This window comes from Carassius carassius, chromosome 36 (assembly GCF_963082965.1).
Source record: "Carassius carassius chromosome 36, fCarCar2.1, whole genome shotgun sequence".
Classification (NCBI taxonomy): domain Eukaryota; kingdom Metazoa; phylum Chordata; class Actinopteri; order Cypriniformes; family Cyprinidae; genus Carassius; species Carassius carassius.
This window is the reverse complement of record NC_081790.1, coordinates 6,487,285-6,504,538: the sequence shown is the minus strand read 5'-3', so window position 1 is coordinate 6,504,538 and position 17,254 is coordinate 6,487,285. Positions and strand designations below refer to the sequence as shown.

Here is a 17,254-nt window from a genome sequence, read left to right as displayed (position 1 = left end):
AAACACTCTTTTTAAGAATTTTAGTTCTTCCTAAGTGTTACCTTAATCTTCAGAATCTTTTTATTGAACTACAAAATATTCTTAACTTTTTTTAGTAAGAAGAATTTTGTTCTTAATGTTCCATGAATCTGGCCCCAGAACAAGATAACCACTGTATATGTAACCTGTTAGTTATTTGGTTGAGAAATGACTCGTTCAAAATGCCCAAAATACAAAATGTACATCCTTTATGTTATAAAAATAGAAATTTCATACAATGAAATACATTCAGCTTTTTTTTCAGCGAGTATACAGTTAAATAGCAGTCATTCTGTGATATTTACATTACTCATTCTCTCTATAATCAGCTCTTTCTTTCAATTCTGGCACTGTTAGAGGGCAATCTTAAATGGGCCAATCTGGATTATTTAAGGTCCTGGGCAATTTCCTTTTCCTGGTGCTCTTAGGTGGGATCTGGGGTTTGTAGTCTTCTCCAGAGCCAAAGTCCAGGCTTTCCTGGGTGTCCCTCCAATTGTCCGGGGCAGATGGGAAATCCTCTACGGAGTGCAACTGTCTGCTGAACACTTTGTTCTGCAACTCTGCAATGTCATTACGAATGTCAGCCATCATGAGTAACAGGAAGTCAAAGGATCCTGGTGGGCCCTGAAACCACAAACACACTCATCATCACGTGAAATTCCAGGTCGCTGGAGTAAGAGTTGTCCCAAACCCAAAGGATTAACAGAAATGGGCATTAAGCAATCAAGTAAAATTCAGGTGAGTCACAATTTCAACATACTGTCAGTCTTTCTGTATGAGCTGTTCCTCTCTCACTGTTGAGCTTGGAATTCATGAAGAGTAAATAAATATATATACACATTTCTTTAATTTAAATTTAAATTTATTTTAATGGTAATATAACATTTCTACAAGAGCAAAAGGGGTAATATTTTTATTTCCTAGTTTCAGTGATTTTGCTATTATTTTAGTAATATTTTAATTAATGTTTTTTTTTTTTTGCAATTATCATATAAAAGAAAAAAAATGCATAATTTTAATTTCAAATATAAGAACTGCACATACATACAGTATTGACATATGGTTAGAAAAAATATATAAAATTATTTAAAGAAAGGTAGAAATCAAAAATATAATGAGTTGGCTTTTACATAAAGTTATTTAAATATACAATAAAATTAATAATACAGAAATCACATACATGTGTTAATGAATTATAATTTTACTACTACTACTACTACTTATAATTTCTATTTATATTTAAAAAACATATACATAAATATCAAATTATGATTTAGCTCAATTATAATTTTTTCTAAATAATTTTTGCAAATATCCTATAAAATTAAAGGATTAAAAATACAAATGTAAAACATTTATCATAAGACTTATGAAACTTGTGCAAAAGTTTCTATATTTTTTGTGATTTTCCATAAATTATTTTATAAGAGAAAAATATTTTCATGCATAATTTTAATTACAAATATAAGTATAATTGTATTTAAAGAAAGGTAGAAACCAAAAATATCATAAGTTGGCTTTTACATAAAGTTATATATATATTTTAAATATACAATAAAATTAATAATACAGAAATCACATACATGTGTTAATGAATTATCGTTTTTCCTACTACTATTATTTGCTATTATTAATATAATACTATATTTAAAAAAACCATACAGAAATAAAAAAATATGATATAGCTATATTATATATATATATATTTTTTAATAATTTTTGCAATTATCCTATAAAAATAAAAAAGAAGAAAAAATACAAATATAAAAAAAACATGGTAAGACTTAGGAAACTTTAAAATTATGATAAAGCTCAGTTACTTTCTAACAAATGTAATCTGATTTGATTTTAATTAAAATTTAGATATCATTTATTTGTAAAAAATCAATTCAATTTTTTTGTAACCTTTTTAATGATCTAGTTATGTTGTGACACACAGCCCTTATCCAGTTAAACATAAAAAGGCACAGCAAAGTTTTCAAGGGGTAGAGGAGTTTTTTGGTCCGTTTTCAGCAAAAAATAAATCTTCTAGACCGGCTTTTGTGTATAATCACAGTAAGATGTCTGTTTTAGTGCTTTGAGAGGGAGACAGATAGATAGACAGGTGAAGAGTGATCAAAGGTAAGAGCGAGACAGACTAACACAGACAAATATATTTCAGACATAAGAACCATGAGAGAAAGTGCCATGATAAGAAGTTCTTACTGGAGGTCCGGAAGGGCCAGGAACCCCTCTCTCTCCCTGGAGAAACCAAACAAATATTTGGGTTAGCAGGATTACAGTAAAGAAGCCATGAGAAGTCCAACGGGACAGTTATTGCCCGCTATCTCTCAGTAACACGATCACACGTGAGAAAACAAGCCATCGCTGGCCACATCAAAATCAGACATCTTTACTCCGTCATTCAGCATCTGAACCACCACACAACACAATATAAAACCAAAAGACAGAAACAGGTTCATTCAGCATCTGAGTGTATCATGTTATCTTTGCAGTGTTTCTGCGCACCATTTGGAGCTGGTCTCTAGCTCATTTGGGCTGAGGTATGGCAGTAGGTACCACAGATATTGACCCCTCTGTGGGGATTATGCAGGGTCAGGGTTCACGGAGAGGTAGTAAGCGGCCCAGATGTTTTTGATTTGTGAATACAAAGCCACAAAAACTTTCTATGCAAACATGTAACAGAAGTGCACATACTATACATGGATGCCTTGAACCTCTGCAAGCACACATATGTCGGAAAACAAACAAACATTGGAAAAGTGTTCTTATGTAGACCTGAAACCTAAATATGTGAACATAAATGCTTCTGGCTAAGCTAGCTCAGTTGTGTTGTGTAACTACAGAAGAGTTGAGTTTTGAATAGGAAAAATAAAGAAACCTTATGTTCATTTTTGATCGAGATGCTTACGGTCTAATCAGATTTAATGGTCTATGCTAAGCTAAGCTAAAAGTGCTACCGTCAGACCTGGAGATCGGCTGAATGGATTAGAAAACAATAAAACTTAACTGTTTAACTCTAGGGGAGTTGGAAAATGAGCCTATTTTCAAAAATAGTGGAGTGTTCCTTTAATATACCATGATTATCTGGTGTATTGTGAAATCCCTCTTTGTAATTTTCCTCAGTATTTGGACTAATCATATTTGCCATTTCAAGAACGTAATAATGGTGTTTTGACATTCAAATATCTGCAACTCGTCCTGCCATCTATGATGTCATATTTGAACATTTTGGCCTTAGGTCATCGACCTGACACCATCCAAGAGTTTATTTCATTAGTGATCGGTCACCATTGATCTTAAATATCTTTATCCTGTTTTTCCAAATATTTGCATTCCACACATGGAAAACAGCCCTTGGCCACAGCTTTGAAAAGTAGTGGACAGAGATAAAGATAGACAGAAAACATACCGTACCTTCATGCCATCTCTCCCTGGAGCCCCGGGTGAACCCTATGAACACACACAAAAACAGAATTGTATTATGGAAAGAAAGAAAGAAAGAACCTAAAATATTCAAATGTTCATGTTTTAAAAGTTCAGTTTAGAAATACAGTAGAAATACAGTAATGTGATTGTTAATATAAAATATTTATTAATGAAACTTGAATTATGAAACTTGCCCCTTTAGAATTGTCATAAACAAGTAAGTAAATAAAAGAATATAAAATTGTTCAGTTTAGAAACACAAATGTGACAAATAAGTCTATCATGCTACAAAAATATTATATTGTAAATGCATTTTATTTATTTTAAATGAATGAAAGAATGAATGAATGCATGAATTTATGCTTAAAAGGTTCATCTCTGAAAAGGCTTCATAAAATAGCTTTTTATCTGACCAAAACCATATGACAGCAAAAGGCCAAACTAAGGACCCTCGGCTCTCCAAGAAAGACTTAGTTATATTCATTAAATTTTAGATTTGATGGTCCTATTCATTCAATATTTTCACATATTTGTACCAAAATGGAAAACATGATTCATCAATCTAAAAATACTGCATTGAATTCTTGATTCGGGTGATTAGAGAGAGCTGGTTCTGGGCCAGCAGCAACGTCAACAGTCCTTTAGTAAAGACACAGAGTGCATGCGTTCACAGCCGGAGCGGTTGTGACAGACAGGGGAGGCCCATAACTACACATGTTGGGTCTCAGACTTGTATTTATGCACATGCAAAACACTACAAGATCCCACAGACACAGCTCCTTAGTTTTCCAAGAACACTGCACAACTTCTTATTTATCAAATTAACAACTGAATCTTTGAGCACTCTTGAACTAAATTCATGTTATGAGCTACGACTCCAGAGCATTGAAGGGCTCATGTTTCCAGGATTCATAAATAACTGCAATTTTTCAGCAGTATTTTTCTTCATTGACGACTCGTGCTTCTGGGATGAGGTCCAATGCATTAAAAGCAAAAGGTCAACTGTATCGGATGGGTTAACAGTTGGTCTCGAGAAGCACTCGGGCCAAAGAAAGCAACCCATGTGCAGTAACGCAGTCAGCCTTTTCCCTGTTATTGCTATTATCATTTGTCAACATCCAGAGGTAGGATGAATGCTGTGCTCTGGTATATTGAAAAATTTACTGTTTCTACACACACAAACTATAAGAAAAGTTTGGCACACAGCCAGCTTTCTGGTAGGAAATATATCAAGCAACAATCAAAAAGAACAGGGGATGAAACATGATAACGGAGGACAGATCCTGTTAGAAGAAAAGAACAAAAAAGGAATATGAAAGTGCTTCCTGTTACCCATCCTAGTTTCCACCGCACCTGCAAAGACGCCCCCCTTTAGAGAGGCAGAGGTCAGCCAGCTGAAGGTCAGGGGGTTTGGGGGACACGTGCTTAAATGCTGGCCCAGGCGGAGGTGACCCAGCTAGGCATGAGTCCATAGCACAATCCGGAAAGCTGAATATGCAGCTAGACACTTGCTATTAAAGTCACATCTCTATTAAATACCAACTAACTAAAGAAATATTAAGTAATTTAAAGTAAATAAAAATAAAATAACTGAATAATAATATATATAAAATTATTCATTAATACATAAAATCATTAGGTAAAACTATAGGGACCAACTATGAGCATGCCAATTATTAACATATTAGCTGTTTATTAATGCTTATAAAGCACATATTCTGCACATTCTTTGTTAATGGTGATAATTCTAACCCTAGCCTTAAAATCAAGTGTGACCAAATGTGACCCTGGATCACAAAACCAGCCTTAAGTCGCTGGGGTTTATTTTTAGCAATAGCCAAAAAAACATTGTATGGGTCAAAATTATTGATTATTCTTTTATGCCAAAAATCATTAGGATATTAAGTAAAGATCATGTTCCATGAAGATATTTTGTACATTTCCTACAGTAAATATATCAAAACTTAATTTTTGATTAGTAATATGCATTGCTAAGAATTCATTTGGACAACTTCAAATGCGATTTTCTCAGTAGTTTGACTTTTTTGCACCCTCAGATTCCAGATGTTCAAATAGTTGTATCTCGACCAAATATTGTCTGGTCCTAACAAACCATAAATCAATGAAAAGCTTATTTATTGATGTGTAAATCTCAATATAGAAAAATTGACACTTAAGACTGGTTTTGTGGTCTAGGGGTCAAAAATATGATATTATATGATTTCATATTAACATTAAATAATAATAATAATAAACGTACACATGTATAAATCTGTACAAGTATATTTACATTCAGTCAGCTCTGTTTTTTATATATTAAAAATATCACAGACATTCCTGCATACATGTAAAAAGAAAAATATAATATGTTGGATTTATTTATTTATTTATTTTTTTGGCCAACTTTCAAATGTGGTCCTAAATAAAACATCAAATCTGTTCTGATTGGCTGTGATTGTGCCCATCACAACTCAAGGAAGAATGCTTTAGAAGAAGCATTTTAAGACTAAAGAAGTCTTTATAGCAACGCCACCTGGTATCATGGTGGCAGCTGTATGCCCGAGCAATCGCCACTGACATTTGTTGTTGATTTGTACTCTAATGATATTATTTGCATGAATGATGGGATGTTACTGCAAGCAATCGTTGAAAACAGACCACAGCAAGCGTGAGAAGCAGAATATTTTGTTGCAATCTCATTGGTTCAAAAGCCAACAACCACATATGCTAGAAGTGCAAAGACTCTTCAAATGATATGAGGAAAATGAAACTGATCCTGCACCTGCTAATCCAGTTTCACTCTTACAAGGCTGCTGAAACTATTAAGAGCCTCCCGTAAAAGCAAACACGAAGTGGAATTGCATCCAAAAACAAAGAATTCCATGGCAACGAGAGCTCAAAACTGATTATGTCCCAAATGAGACCAGACAGTACAGATTTACTCAGGGTTCGTGACCTTAGAGTAAAAATATTCCAAGTAAAAATGCATCTGAAGTGTTTAAAGAAAACATTCTATAGTGACATTTCTAGTGTCAACAACATACCGAATTGCTCAGTAGATCTACAAATATCCACAGTCGTGAACTTAAGACATTGTCTCCAGAGGCTAGATACACACATGCTGCAAAGTGATGATTCGGCTGAAAAGGTTAACATTAGAAAGTCTGCTGTGATTCACAGTGCTTGTAATTTGAGTGTGAAAAAGTGTGTGAGATGATAACTCATTATGTCCGTCGTTCTGGGGAAGGATGTGTGAAAGAGTAATGAGGGTTAACCGTCCATGACAGGAAGTGTAAAGCGTTTCACCGTCGAAAATAACCACAGGTCAGTGAGCTGTAACACCTTCATGCTGTCTAAAATGAAGCTTGGCTCAATAAATCTGCAAATGCTGTGCAACAATGAAGATCAAGTGCAACTAACAATTAGGAAGTTACTCAGCATCTTAAAAATGTAAGTGTAATGTGATGTTTATCATCTTTACAGCAGGGGGGCTCAATCATACTCCTGGAGGCCGGACTTCCTGCAGTGGTTATGTCTAAATGCCTGATCCCAGCAAGTCTAGATTTCCAGCATTAAGGACACACGTCACGTTTTCACACACAACAATATATATAGATATATAATAGATATAAAAAAACTAGTGCTGGGCAACATTTAGATTTTTTAATCACGATTAATCGCATTATTTTCTTAATCGCTTCATGCACAAAACTAATAATAACATTCAAAAGTAGTGTACTGTGCACTTTTTTCATTTAAAAGTAGTACTATATGAACAAAAGTGCAATAACATTTGGTTTGCAAACACTTCAAACAAATAAGGTGCTTTTTTACAGCAGTATTCCTTTAACATATGCCCCGTTTCCACCGCAGGAACTTTACCCAGGAACTAGGGACTTTGGCCTGGTACTTGGTGTGTTTCCACCGCAGGAACCAGGAACTAAATAAAGTTCCGGGTAAAAAAATGCCCCTCAGAAAGTCCCTGCTGGTGAGGTGGTACTTTTTCAAAGGTCCTGAACTTTCGGGGGCGGGACTTGGCTGCTAAACATCCTGATTGGTTGAGTTCACGCAGCATTGGTTGAGTTCAACCACCATTTATTCGGATCAACATTTTCAAAATATTACGTGTCATGAAATGTAATTTTAAAAGTATTTATGACGAGAATGTAGTTGTTTAAAACTCAAATCTGTGGTTTATTTATAAAGACAGCGCCTATTTAAAAATGTGTTTCGCCGATCTCAGAGACGGTCAGCTCCACGCGATCAGCGGGAGCTCAGTGATCATCTATCCGCCGAGAAGCAGCCTCTCCTCGGCTAGACCTTCCGATGTGTGCCGCTGGCTCTGATGTCTCTTTAGTGGTTAAACATAAAATATAATTCAGCTGCGGGGTAAATCTAAGAGGTTTTCTTTGGTCTGTATTCAATTTATCTATATGTTAAAATGAAAATAAAAAAGGCAAATCTATATAATATTTCGTTTCATTGTAATGGCTGTATATCCCTGAACTAAGTACATTTATGCAGCTGTTATTATGTTAAAATGAAAACGAAAGGAGGCAGTGGTATTTGATATTCTATTTCGTTTTATTGTAAATATACTGAGAGGAAAATTGCAGTAGCCAAAGCGAGTTGAGTTCACGCAGCATTGATTGAGTTCAACCACCATTTATTCGGATCATGTTCAAAATATTACTGTTTTATTGTGTCATGAAATGTAATTTTAAAAGTATTTCAGGCGAGAATGTAGTTGTTTAAAACTCAAATCTGTGGTTTATTTATAAAGACAGCGCCTTTTTAAAAATGTGTTTCGCCGATCTCAGAGACGGTCAGCTCCACGCAATCAGCTCAGTGCGCATGTATCCGTCGAGAAGCAGCCTCTCCTCGGCTAGACCTTCTGATGTGTGCCGCTGGCTCTGATGTCTCTTTAGTGGTTAAAAATAAAATATAATTCGTTTTGGGTAAATCTAACAGGTTATCTTTGGTCTGTATTCAACTTATCTATATGTTAAAATGAAAATAAAAAAGGCAAATCTATATAATATTTTGTTTCATTGTAATGGCTGTATACACATATCCCTGAACTAAGTTAAGTACATTTCTGCAGCTGTTATCTTAAATGAAAACGAAAGGAGGCAGTGGTATTTGATTTCGTTTTATTGTAAATATACAGAGAGGAAAATAGTAGCCATGGTCAGCTGACTGAAGTTATCAAGTACGCTGCTGTTTGCAGATTTACTGGATTTGCGTTGTCGTGGACTTCACACTCCCGAGTCGAATGCACAAAGTCCGAACTACCGCGAATGCACGTCCAAAATCAGCGTACTTTGTATTGAGAAACGCGCGCAGACCTACGTCACCAGTCTATTTGCCTAATCTTCCCGGTACTTTACACCGCGGTGGAAACGCAGAAAGCAACAGGTCTGGGGGGAAAAAAGTTCCTGGGAAAAAAAGTTCCTGGTACAAATGTTCCGGGTAATTTCGGTGGAAACGCGGGAATAGTAACAGTTACAATATTTTTTGTAAATCTCAACTTATAACATTAATGTAATTAAATATAAAACAAGCTATTTGTCACTGCCAGAACATTAACGTTCTTATACAAAATATTTTATAGTTTGTTATAGTAAAACACACAGCTCGTGATCCACGCGCAGCTGAGATCCACGCGCAAAGAGAAACAGTGACCACTAGATGGCACTACAGCCCCACTCACGTGCGCATTCAATTGTGTACAGTTTATGAACGTTACATTGGGTTTTCTTTGTTTCTTTTTGGTTTGGCTATTCTCCACTGCCCGTAGAAATACAATAAAAATGTTTTATTGAACTTGTTCTAACTTAACTTGTCTTAAGACACAGAATAGCTTATATTAATTTGGCTAAACAACAACTTCGTGACAATAGCCTACCATGTGAGTGGGGCTGTAGTGCCATCTAGTGGTCACTGTTTCTCTTTTGGCTCAGCTGCGCGTGGATCATGAGCTGTGTGTGTGGATTGGGAAAGGCTTAAGTCTCAAAATTCAAATGAATCAAATAGAATCGACTCAGAAGCTCAGAATAGATGCGGATGAATGCACGAGCGCCGCCTGATCCACAAATGCACATTTTAATCCCTACATGCACAAATTATGATAATTTTTAATACAAACTATAACGTTTGTATTCACAAATATGTCTCTATTTGAACAAAATGCTTCACATTCATGTAATTCTTAACTCTGCAGACACCGGTTGAAAAGCATTTGTTTCAGTGTAGTGACGCACATTCACAATTTTTTCAAATCGTGTACATGTTCATGAATTGCACCGGGCCTTATTCGTCAGTAGTTGTGTGTGTATGGGACGTGAAATGCAGAAAACTGCGAAAATGAAGTCTCAAAATCCAAATGAACCGAACAAGATTGTCTCGAACTAGATGTCAATTAATGCACGCGTGTCACCCGATCCACGTATGCATGGATTCCTTTTTGCACAAGCAATTTATGATATATTAATGCAGAACAGAACATTTTTATTTGCAAACATGTCTGTATACAGTATGTACAAATCGCGGCACAATCATTTAATACTGAATCAAATTGAAAGGCATTTGTTTGTGGTTCGTAAAATACATGTATAAAACTGATGTAGTACATTGATATTTTTGCGTGCATCTATTAATCATTTTGAGTCTATTTTCATCCCACAGCTTATCCTTTCAACATCAGCTTTACAGAAAAGAGTGTCTTAGTCCCCCCAGTGAGGTGACTATTACAAGAAAAAAGATATTTTGCAATTACTGTTTACTTTCATGTCATTCAGGTGTGAAATGGCTTTACCCAAGGTCTCAAGGGTCATTTATGAATGACAGGTCTGTGTGTTATACGAGCACTAGAAATAAACCTTAGGAGGATAAAAGATTTCCAGGCAAAGAATAGAGCAACCCCTGCATTATAGCCTTGAACCTCCTTTAGTACATCCTTTAGTAAATCATAATAGATGTGGACACCCATCTAGACTGATATTAAAGAATGTAAACCACAGGCCACCCAGATGTCACAAAATAGATGCTGAGCCAAAGCGTGTTATCTTCATAGAGCTTAATGGTGTGGCATAGACAAACAGCACTGGAAAACAACACCACTGCACTGTGTCCCATGCGAAACATCAAGAATTAATGGAGTAGTGCAATCAGATTGTATGCTTATGCTAGACTAATTATTATAGATGCAGGAAAATGAACTAGAGCACATTAGTCCTCAAATCTGGCACTTTAGACACTGATTACACCTGATAAGTGTTTAGCAGACTTATGAAGACTGATACGTACCACTGGGCCACGGCGTCCCTGTTTGATGTGCGACAGGTCCGGTGAGGGCCCCATGGGCCCCATGTCGCCTCTAGGACCGGGCATGCCTGGTGGCCCCATTTGTCCTGGGGGACCAAGGGAACCTTTGGGCCCTGGGCTCCCTGAGAGAGACATAAAAAGAGACAGGTTTACAGAAGAGTGGTATTTGGAAAAGAATGGAGAAACAGAATAATAAGCAGCATATTGACAAAGTTCACCTGCAGGCCCAGGTGGCCCTGGAGGTCCAGGTAAGAATGAGTACGTCATCATCATCTTTTCATTGGTCATCTGTTTATTGACCTCTGTGTTGCTCGGCAACAAGGCAATCTGATGAAAGAATAGTTAAAAAAAAACACACAGATCATTCAGGCACTGGATGTGTTTCCCTAGACAAGACTGAACAGAAACATGACATGCACTCTTTATCTATCACTATCTATTTTTTTGTTGGTTCTGAAGCTCAAAAGGATCAAGAACACATAAAAACCCATAAAAGTCATATGAAATTACAAATTATATAAAATAAAATGACTACTAAAATTAAATAAACATGAAAAATGAAAATACAATAAAACAAAATAAAATAAAATGAAAACAATAAAAAAATAGAATAAATACATGATTTAGGAATAAAGACTACAAGCCAAATATTACTTTTTTATTTTATGGATTTATTTGACCTTTTTAACTGCATTAAGATGTGACATATTCAGTGACATAATGGTGAGTAAATTTGGTTAAACTATTGCTTTAAGAAAATGTTTAAGGATGTTACTAATCATCTAACAGGAGGGAAAGGCTAAAATATGTAATATTAAAAAGTAGATAAAATAATTATAATTTAAACCAAAGTAACGTGAGCATGTAATCTGATCTATAAACTGTAACATCTGCGTACATGCTGTTCGCAAAAACAGGAAATCTCTGAATTATTCAACTTGGTGCATGGACTGAGATGAGTGCCTGTCTTTTACAGGCCTTCTTTGCAGAGTATTTCACTTCAAAGGACTCTCTGGAAGTATCCATTACCTGCTAACCTCTGAGCTCTGGACATCAGTACACACACACACAGAAAGACCTTTGAGGTCTTGCCACACACAGTAGATACAGCCCTAGGCCTACAGCATAAATCTGTGTAAGTGTCTGTGTCCAGCCCTTTGAGAGCAATTTAAATCTCATTTGTCATTGTTTCTGGTTTTGATTTGTGTCGGGTTCCTTGGACTGAACATATTTCAGTCCCATGTTGCTCTGTGTGCCAGTGTCAACCAGTTTGAATAAAAGATCTGCAGTTGAAATAAAACACTACAGTTCTGTTCCAAAACTTAGTAAACACTGGAGTCAAATGCCTACATAGTAAACTACCTTTTAAGGCACAATCCTAACAGTCATTAAACCACATTGGTAAAAATGCTATACTCTGTACACTACAATAGTTCATCTTGAATTTTACTTACATTTTATAATGATGTTGTCAAGTACTGAATTGTACTGACTACAGTTTTTGTGAACTTTTAGTTTTTTATTTATTTAATTTTCATAGGTTTTAATGTTGAATATGCTTTTTAAGCTCACCAAGGCTGAATTTTTATTAAATAATGGCAATTTTTTTTTCTATTTTAATATTTTAAAATGTAAAAAATGTACATACATACGTTAAAGGTTTAAAAATTTCTTTTTTTCAGCTGAATTCTTTTCTAAAAAGTTTGAAAGGACAGCATTTATTTTAAATGGAAATCTTCTGTAATATTATCATCATTTTCATCTTTATAGTCACTTTTGATTAATTTAATGCATCCTTGCTGAATAAAACTATTAATTTCTTTAAAAAAAAAAACACTTTCTAATAAGGAAATATAATTATTATCTTGGATTAATTTTACTGAGCTTTTTCATTGCATTCTGGGACTGCATTCTTCACGAACATCTTTTTCCAAAAAGCTAATATAATTTCATTTTATTTAATGGATTTCAACAATCGAATCTAATCTTAATGATCATAATTACAGCATTTGAATGGGAAGATCACTAGTTTTTGGAAGAGAACTTGATGAGGCAAAAGATAAATTAATAAATAAAACTTGAGCAAGCTGATATCTCCTCTTCCAAACAAAACAATGGGGGGAAGTTACAACTAGGGTCAAAGAAACAATTCGTAACAATCATATCAATGTTTTTGTGTTACCTTCTCCCAGAACCATAAGCCTTGCCTCACTTTCACTAGTTCACCACATTTTTTGCTCTCAATCTTTTCTTTCATAGTCTGCTGGACCACACGCACAAGAGCTATATATCATGCCGTGACCATGAGGGTGCTGAGTGGATTTGTTGACAGTCTCTCTTTGACTGCAGAACACTGACTCTGCGCCCTCAGTCCGTCTAAACTGCATCACTGCGTTCAACATGATTTACTAGCCTGCAGGAAGGACAGACATAAGTCACACTACCAGGTTACTCAGCTGTTCGCTTTTTATTTTGCCTGTAAAGTCACCAACACATCCCTGAAGACTTGTATAACCAGAGTCTGACTTGCTCGTGAAACACTGGCAGGTAGTTGACCCTCGTTGGGTCGACTCACGTCTACAGATGAGAACATGCATATAAAAGAAAATCTGCTGCTTGTTTTAGCGAATAAGCCCTGCAGGTGAAACTGGAATAGGGCACCTTCTGTTTGAGTTGGAGAACGGTCATCTTCATCTGATGGAAGTCTTCACATGTGGCCGAGCACGTTCTCTCTTTCATGACGTTGTCTGACTTCTCAAATAGTGGTGCTGCAAAGAGACAACATGAATGTGGAAGTTAAGGAAGGCTGATGGACAAAGCTAAAACGAATCAGCCACTAAGCAAAAAAGTCGAGACATGATGGCAAAAACTGTAGATTATCACTACACCTATTTAATTGCATAATAAAGTTTTCAATGAAAGCAATTCAAACTCATTACAAATTTACTGTTTTTATGCTTAGTGTAATGAATCTTAGCTCAGCAAAATGTTAAAGGGTTAGTTCAGCCAAAAATGAAAATTAAGCCATAAATAACTCACCCTGAAGTCATCCTAGGTGTATATGACTTTCTTCTTTCAGACGAATTCAGTTTGAGTTATTGAAAAAATTATTTGATCTTTCAAGCCGTTTGATGCAACTCAGGGTGTGTTGCACTGCATCGGTCCATGAGAAGTTTAATAAAAAAAACTCATCCATAAAAAAAGGCTTCCTGTAGCTAATAAATGCATTTTTGTAAGAACAATATCAATATTCAAAATGTAATAATCACTTTAATCTAGCTTGCGTTCAGGGGGAATGACGTATGAGGTCAGCGTTGCGCATGCGCTGTTGAGTCTTGTGAAAACCATCGTTTGTTAACAGGAGCAAAGGAAGCCAAGTTTCCTTACTTTAGCAAAGGAAAACCAGTCTCCACTTGGCTCATATGGAAATCCTCCGACATTCTTCTTTACAGTTATTTTGTTTTGATCTCTCCGCTGGGTTTCTGTGTGCGTCACTTCTGAGCAGCGAATGCGCAAAGCTGACCTCATACGTCATTCCCCCAGAATTGCTTTGTTTACAACTGTGAGTGCAAGCTAAATTAAAGTGACTATTACATTTTTAATATGGATATTTATCTTACAAAAATACATCGATTTTCTACAGGAGGCCTTTGTTCATCCCCCGGAGCAATGTGAGACACTTTTTTTTTTTTAAATGGATGAATTTTTTATTAAACTTCTCATGGACCGATGCAGTGCAACACCCACTGAGTTGCATCAAACGGCTTGAAAGATCAAAGAATTAAAAAAAAAAACTCCATATAAATTTGTTTGAAATAAGAAAGTCATACAAACCTAGGATGACTTCAGGGTGAATAATTTATGGCTTAATTTTCATTTTTGGCTGAACTTACCCCATAACATTAAATTTCAGTGAAATCAGTATTGAACATTGTGAAATAGTACATTTTAGCATACTTTTAAAAAGAGTAATAATAAAGTTTAAAATATTATACTTGAGTGAACTGAATGTAATGTTTTTTAGACACTCAATTGGATATTTACAATCAAGTTAAAAGGTATTATAGTTTAAATGTATATTAAATACAGTTAGTTAAGAGTGCTTTTTTGACTCACTTAATTATACAATTTCAATGACATTCCTTATATTGTGTTTGAAATAATATATGTGCAGTGTCAAATTTACTGACAAGCATTTCTTGTAAACCAAAATATAATTAATACAATTTCTACTGAAACCGTCATGTCTTTAAATATATATTTGTAATTACACAGTTGCAATGAAGCTGCAATTTATTTGCAATTGCAATATATTAACTTTAAATGCAAAATACAACAGTTCATGTACAATATCTTTAAAAATGCACTGTTTAAAAAGTGCACTTCCTTTTATTTCTTTCACATTATATTTGAAAGTAGAACAATTAAACATACTTTTAAGATTGGGAATTCACTACAAGTGCACATTCAATACAATTAAGTGCACTTCAAAAGTAGATTCTCCAGTATGCGGCATGTATGGCTGTTGCCTATTTAAAGTCTTCTAAATCGATAGCTTATAAGATTCCATAAACATCATAGCTGCTCTCGAGGTTTTGAAACAGAGCTAATTTTGCCATAAAACCATGTCATAAATTTATAACAGAGATTTAAAATTTTGCTCAAGGCCACAATGGAGGCCTTACTCCATACATGTATCATCAGAAACATACTAGCTCCTGATCTTAATGTACTAACTACTGTCATTCCTGCCAGAAGTCTGCTGAGTTATATCACAATCACTCCTACAGCTTAGTTTGACTCACAGCCGATAACCTCATTTGATCCACACACTGTAATCTCAGTGGTCTGGAATTCCCAGAATTCCTTTTTCGTACATCTGGATTGTTGCAACCCTGAATGCCCTGAAGGTCATCTTGTTTTGCGCTCATATTGACCCAAAAGAGAGGATAAAGCAGTCAGGAAACCCTGAATGACTGATATGCTCCATTTACATTCATTAATTATATCTATGTATCTTAAAATTATATGCATTTTCACATTTATATGTCTAATAACAGTAAGTACATGAATAAATTAATAAATAAATGCATTTTCTTATAGTTTTTAATAATTGTATTATTTATATATATATTATATATTTTGACATTAGAATTATTCAGATACAAAAAAAGAAAACATCCACCCTTTCGACTTGGCTTATTTCCTGTACATGTTTTGTATTTACACTGCTTTAACTGGATGAAGCATTCATGATCTATCAGAGCATTTAGACCGCACTCAATACTTTCTACACCTGTGTTATGAAGAGATCTGTGGATGGACAGGTCCAGACAGGAAAATAAATATTCTTCACCAAAACACATGACTGCCAAGTTGATTCATTACCTTTTATATGTTAACAACAATTTCTCTGGATCTCGCTAAAGTAATTATTTCAGCAATTAAACTTTGGAAGTCTGAAAGAGGTGTCTGAGAACAGTTTCAAGCCATTAACAGGTTTATATGTCCACAAAGTCTGGGAAACTACAAACTACAGAAGAAAGACCAAAAAGAAAGTGAGCAAGCTAAAGTAAAAGAACAAAAAGTGTCTCTGAGAAAGACAAATTCAGATTCAGAGAATATACACTCACCCCGCTCGCCCTTGGTGCATGTTTTCCCATCATCCTCTAGGTAGAAGCCTTTATTGCACTCACACCGGTAGCTGCCGGGGGTGTTCACACAGATCTGTGAGCACACCGTCTCGTTATTGTTGGCACATTCGTCAATGTCTGACGCAAGAGCAGAGAGTAAAAGTGTGAGGGACGTAAAGTTGGCAAAGTGCAAAAGACGTGATATTCGCTCCTGGGGCGGCATGGAGCGATTCTGTCAGATCAGCCTGATAAACAAAATTTGACTCCCATCAAATCAACTTAACACTTGGGAGGTCAGACCCTTTAATAAACACTCATACTGTCTAAAAACAACCCATAGAGGGCGCTGACATGTCCACACCGTATTCCTGATACTTCAAACAAGTCCAATTTCAAAACATATGAAATGAAAAGTTTTAAAGTGTACTTTTGAAAAACAAAAAGATTATTACAAAAATGGTAACCACAGTTTCAGGAAAACTAAAACAGTTAGCACAGCCATTGTTATTATAAATGAACATTTATCTATACATTTATATAAAAATAAAATACAGATAAAATGGGTAAAATTATATCCATCATGCTAATTCTATCTGTCTGCCTGTCAAAAAAAAAAAATGTAAATAATTTTTAATTTATAAAATAATTTGCATAAAGTTAGGCAGGAGACCAAAAGTTATATTATCATAATAATTTTTTTTTTGATTGATTCATTCACACCTGTGCTGCATATTTGTTATGTGGAAACTGAATTTCTTTGAAATGTTTTAGTTAATGAAGAGAGTGTAATGTGCGTACATCCAAAAACTTTGGGCAGGTGCTTGATCACATATGAAACCCTTCGCAGT

General features: G+C 35.1%; 1 protein-coding gene across 1 annotated transcript in view; it reads right to left on the bottom strand.

Annotated features, from left to right (window-relative positions):
- Positions 1-210: 210 nt before the first annotated feature.
- The window catches only part of ccbe1 (collagen and calcium binding EGF domains 1), a 61,139-nt gene continuing 44,095 nt past the window's right edge, over positions 211-17,254 (bottom strand). Inside the window, exons 5-11 of the mRNA XM_059525984.1 lie at positions 16,407-16,544; positions 13,435-13,541; positions 10,992-11,100; positions 10,756-10,895; positions 3,436-3,471; positions 2,224-2,259; positions 211-642 (exon numbers count right to left, since the gene is read on the bottom strand). Coding sequence (XP_059381967.1) covers positions 385-642; positions 2,224-2,259; positions 3,436-3,471; positions 10,756-10,895; positions 10,992-11,100; positions 13,435-13,541; positions 16,407-16,544 — 824 coding nt within the window. The 3' untranslated portion in view covers positions 211-384. The remainder of the gene's footprint in view (positions 643-2,223; positions 2,260-3,435; positions 3,472-10,755; positions 10,896-10,991; positions 11,101-13,434; positions 13,542-16,406; positions 16,545-17,254) is intronic.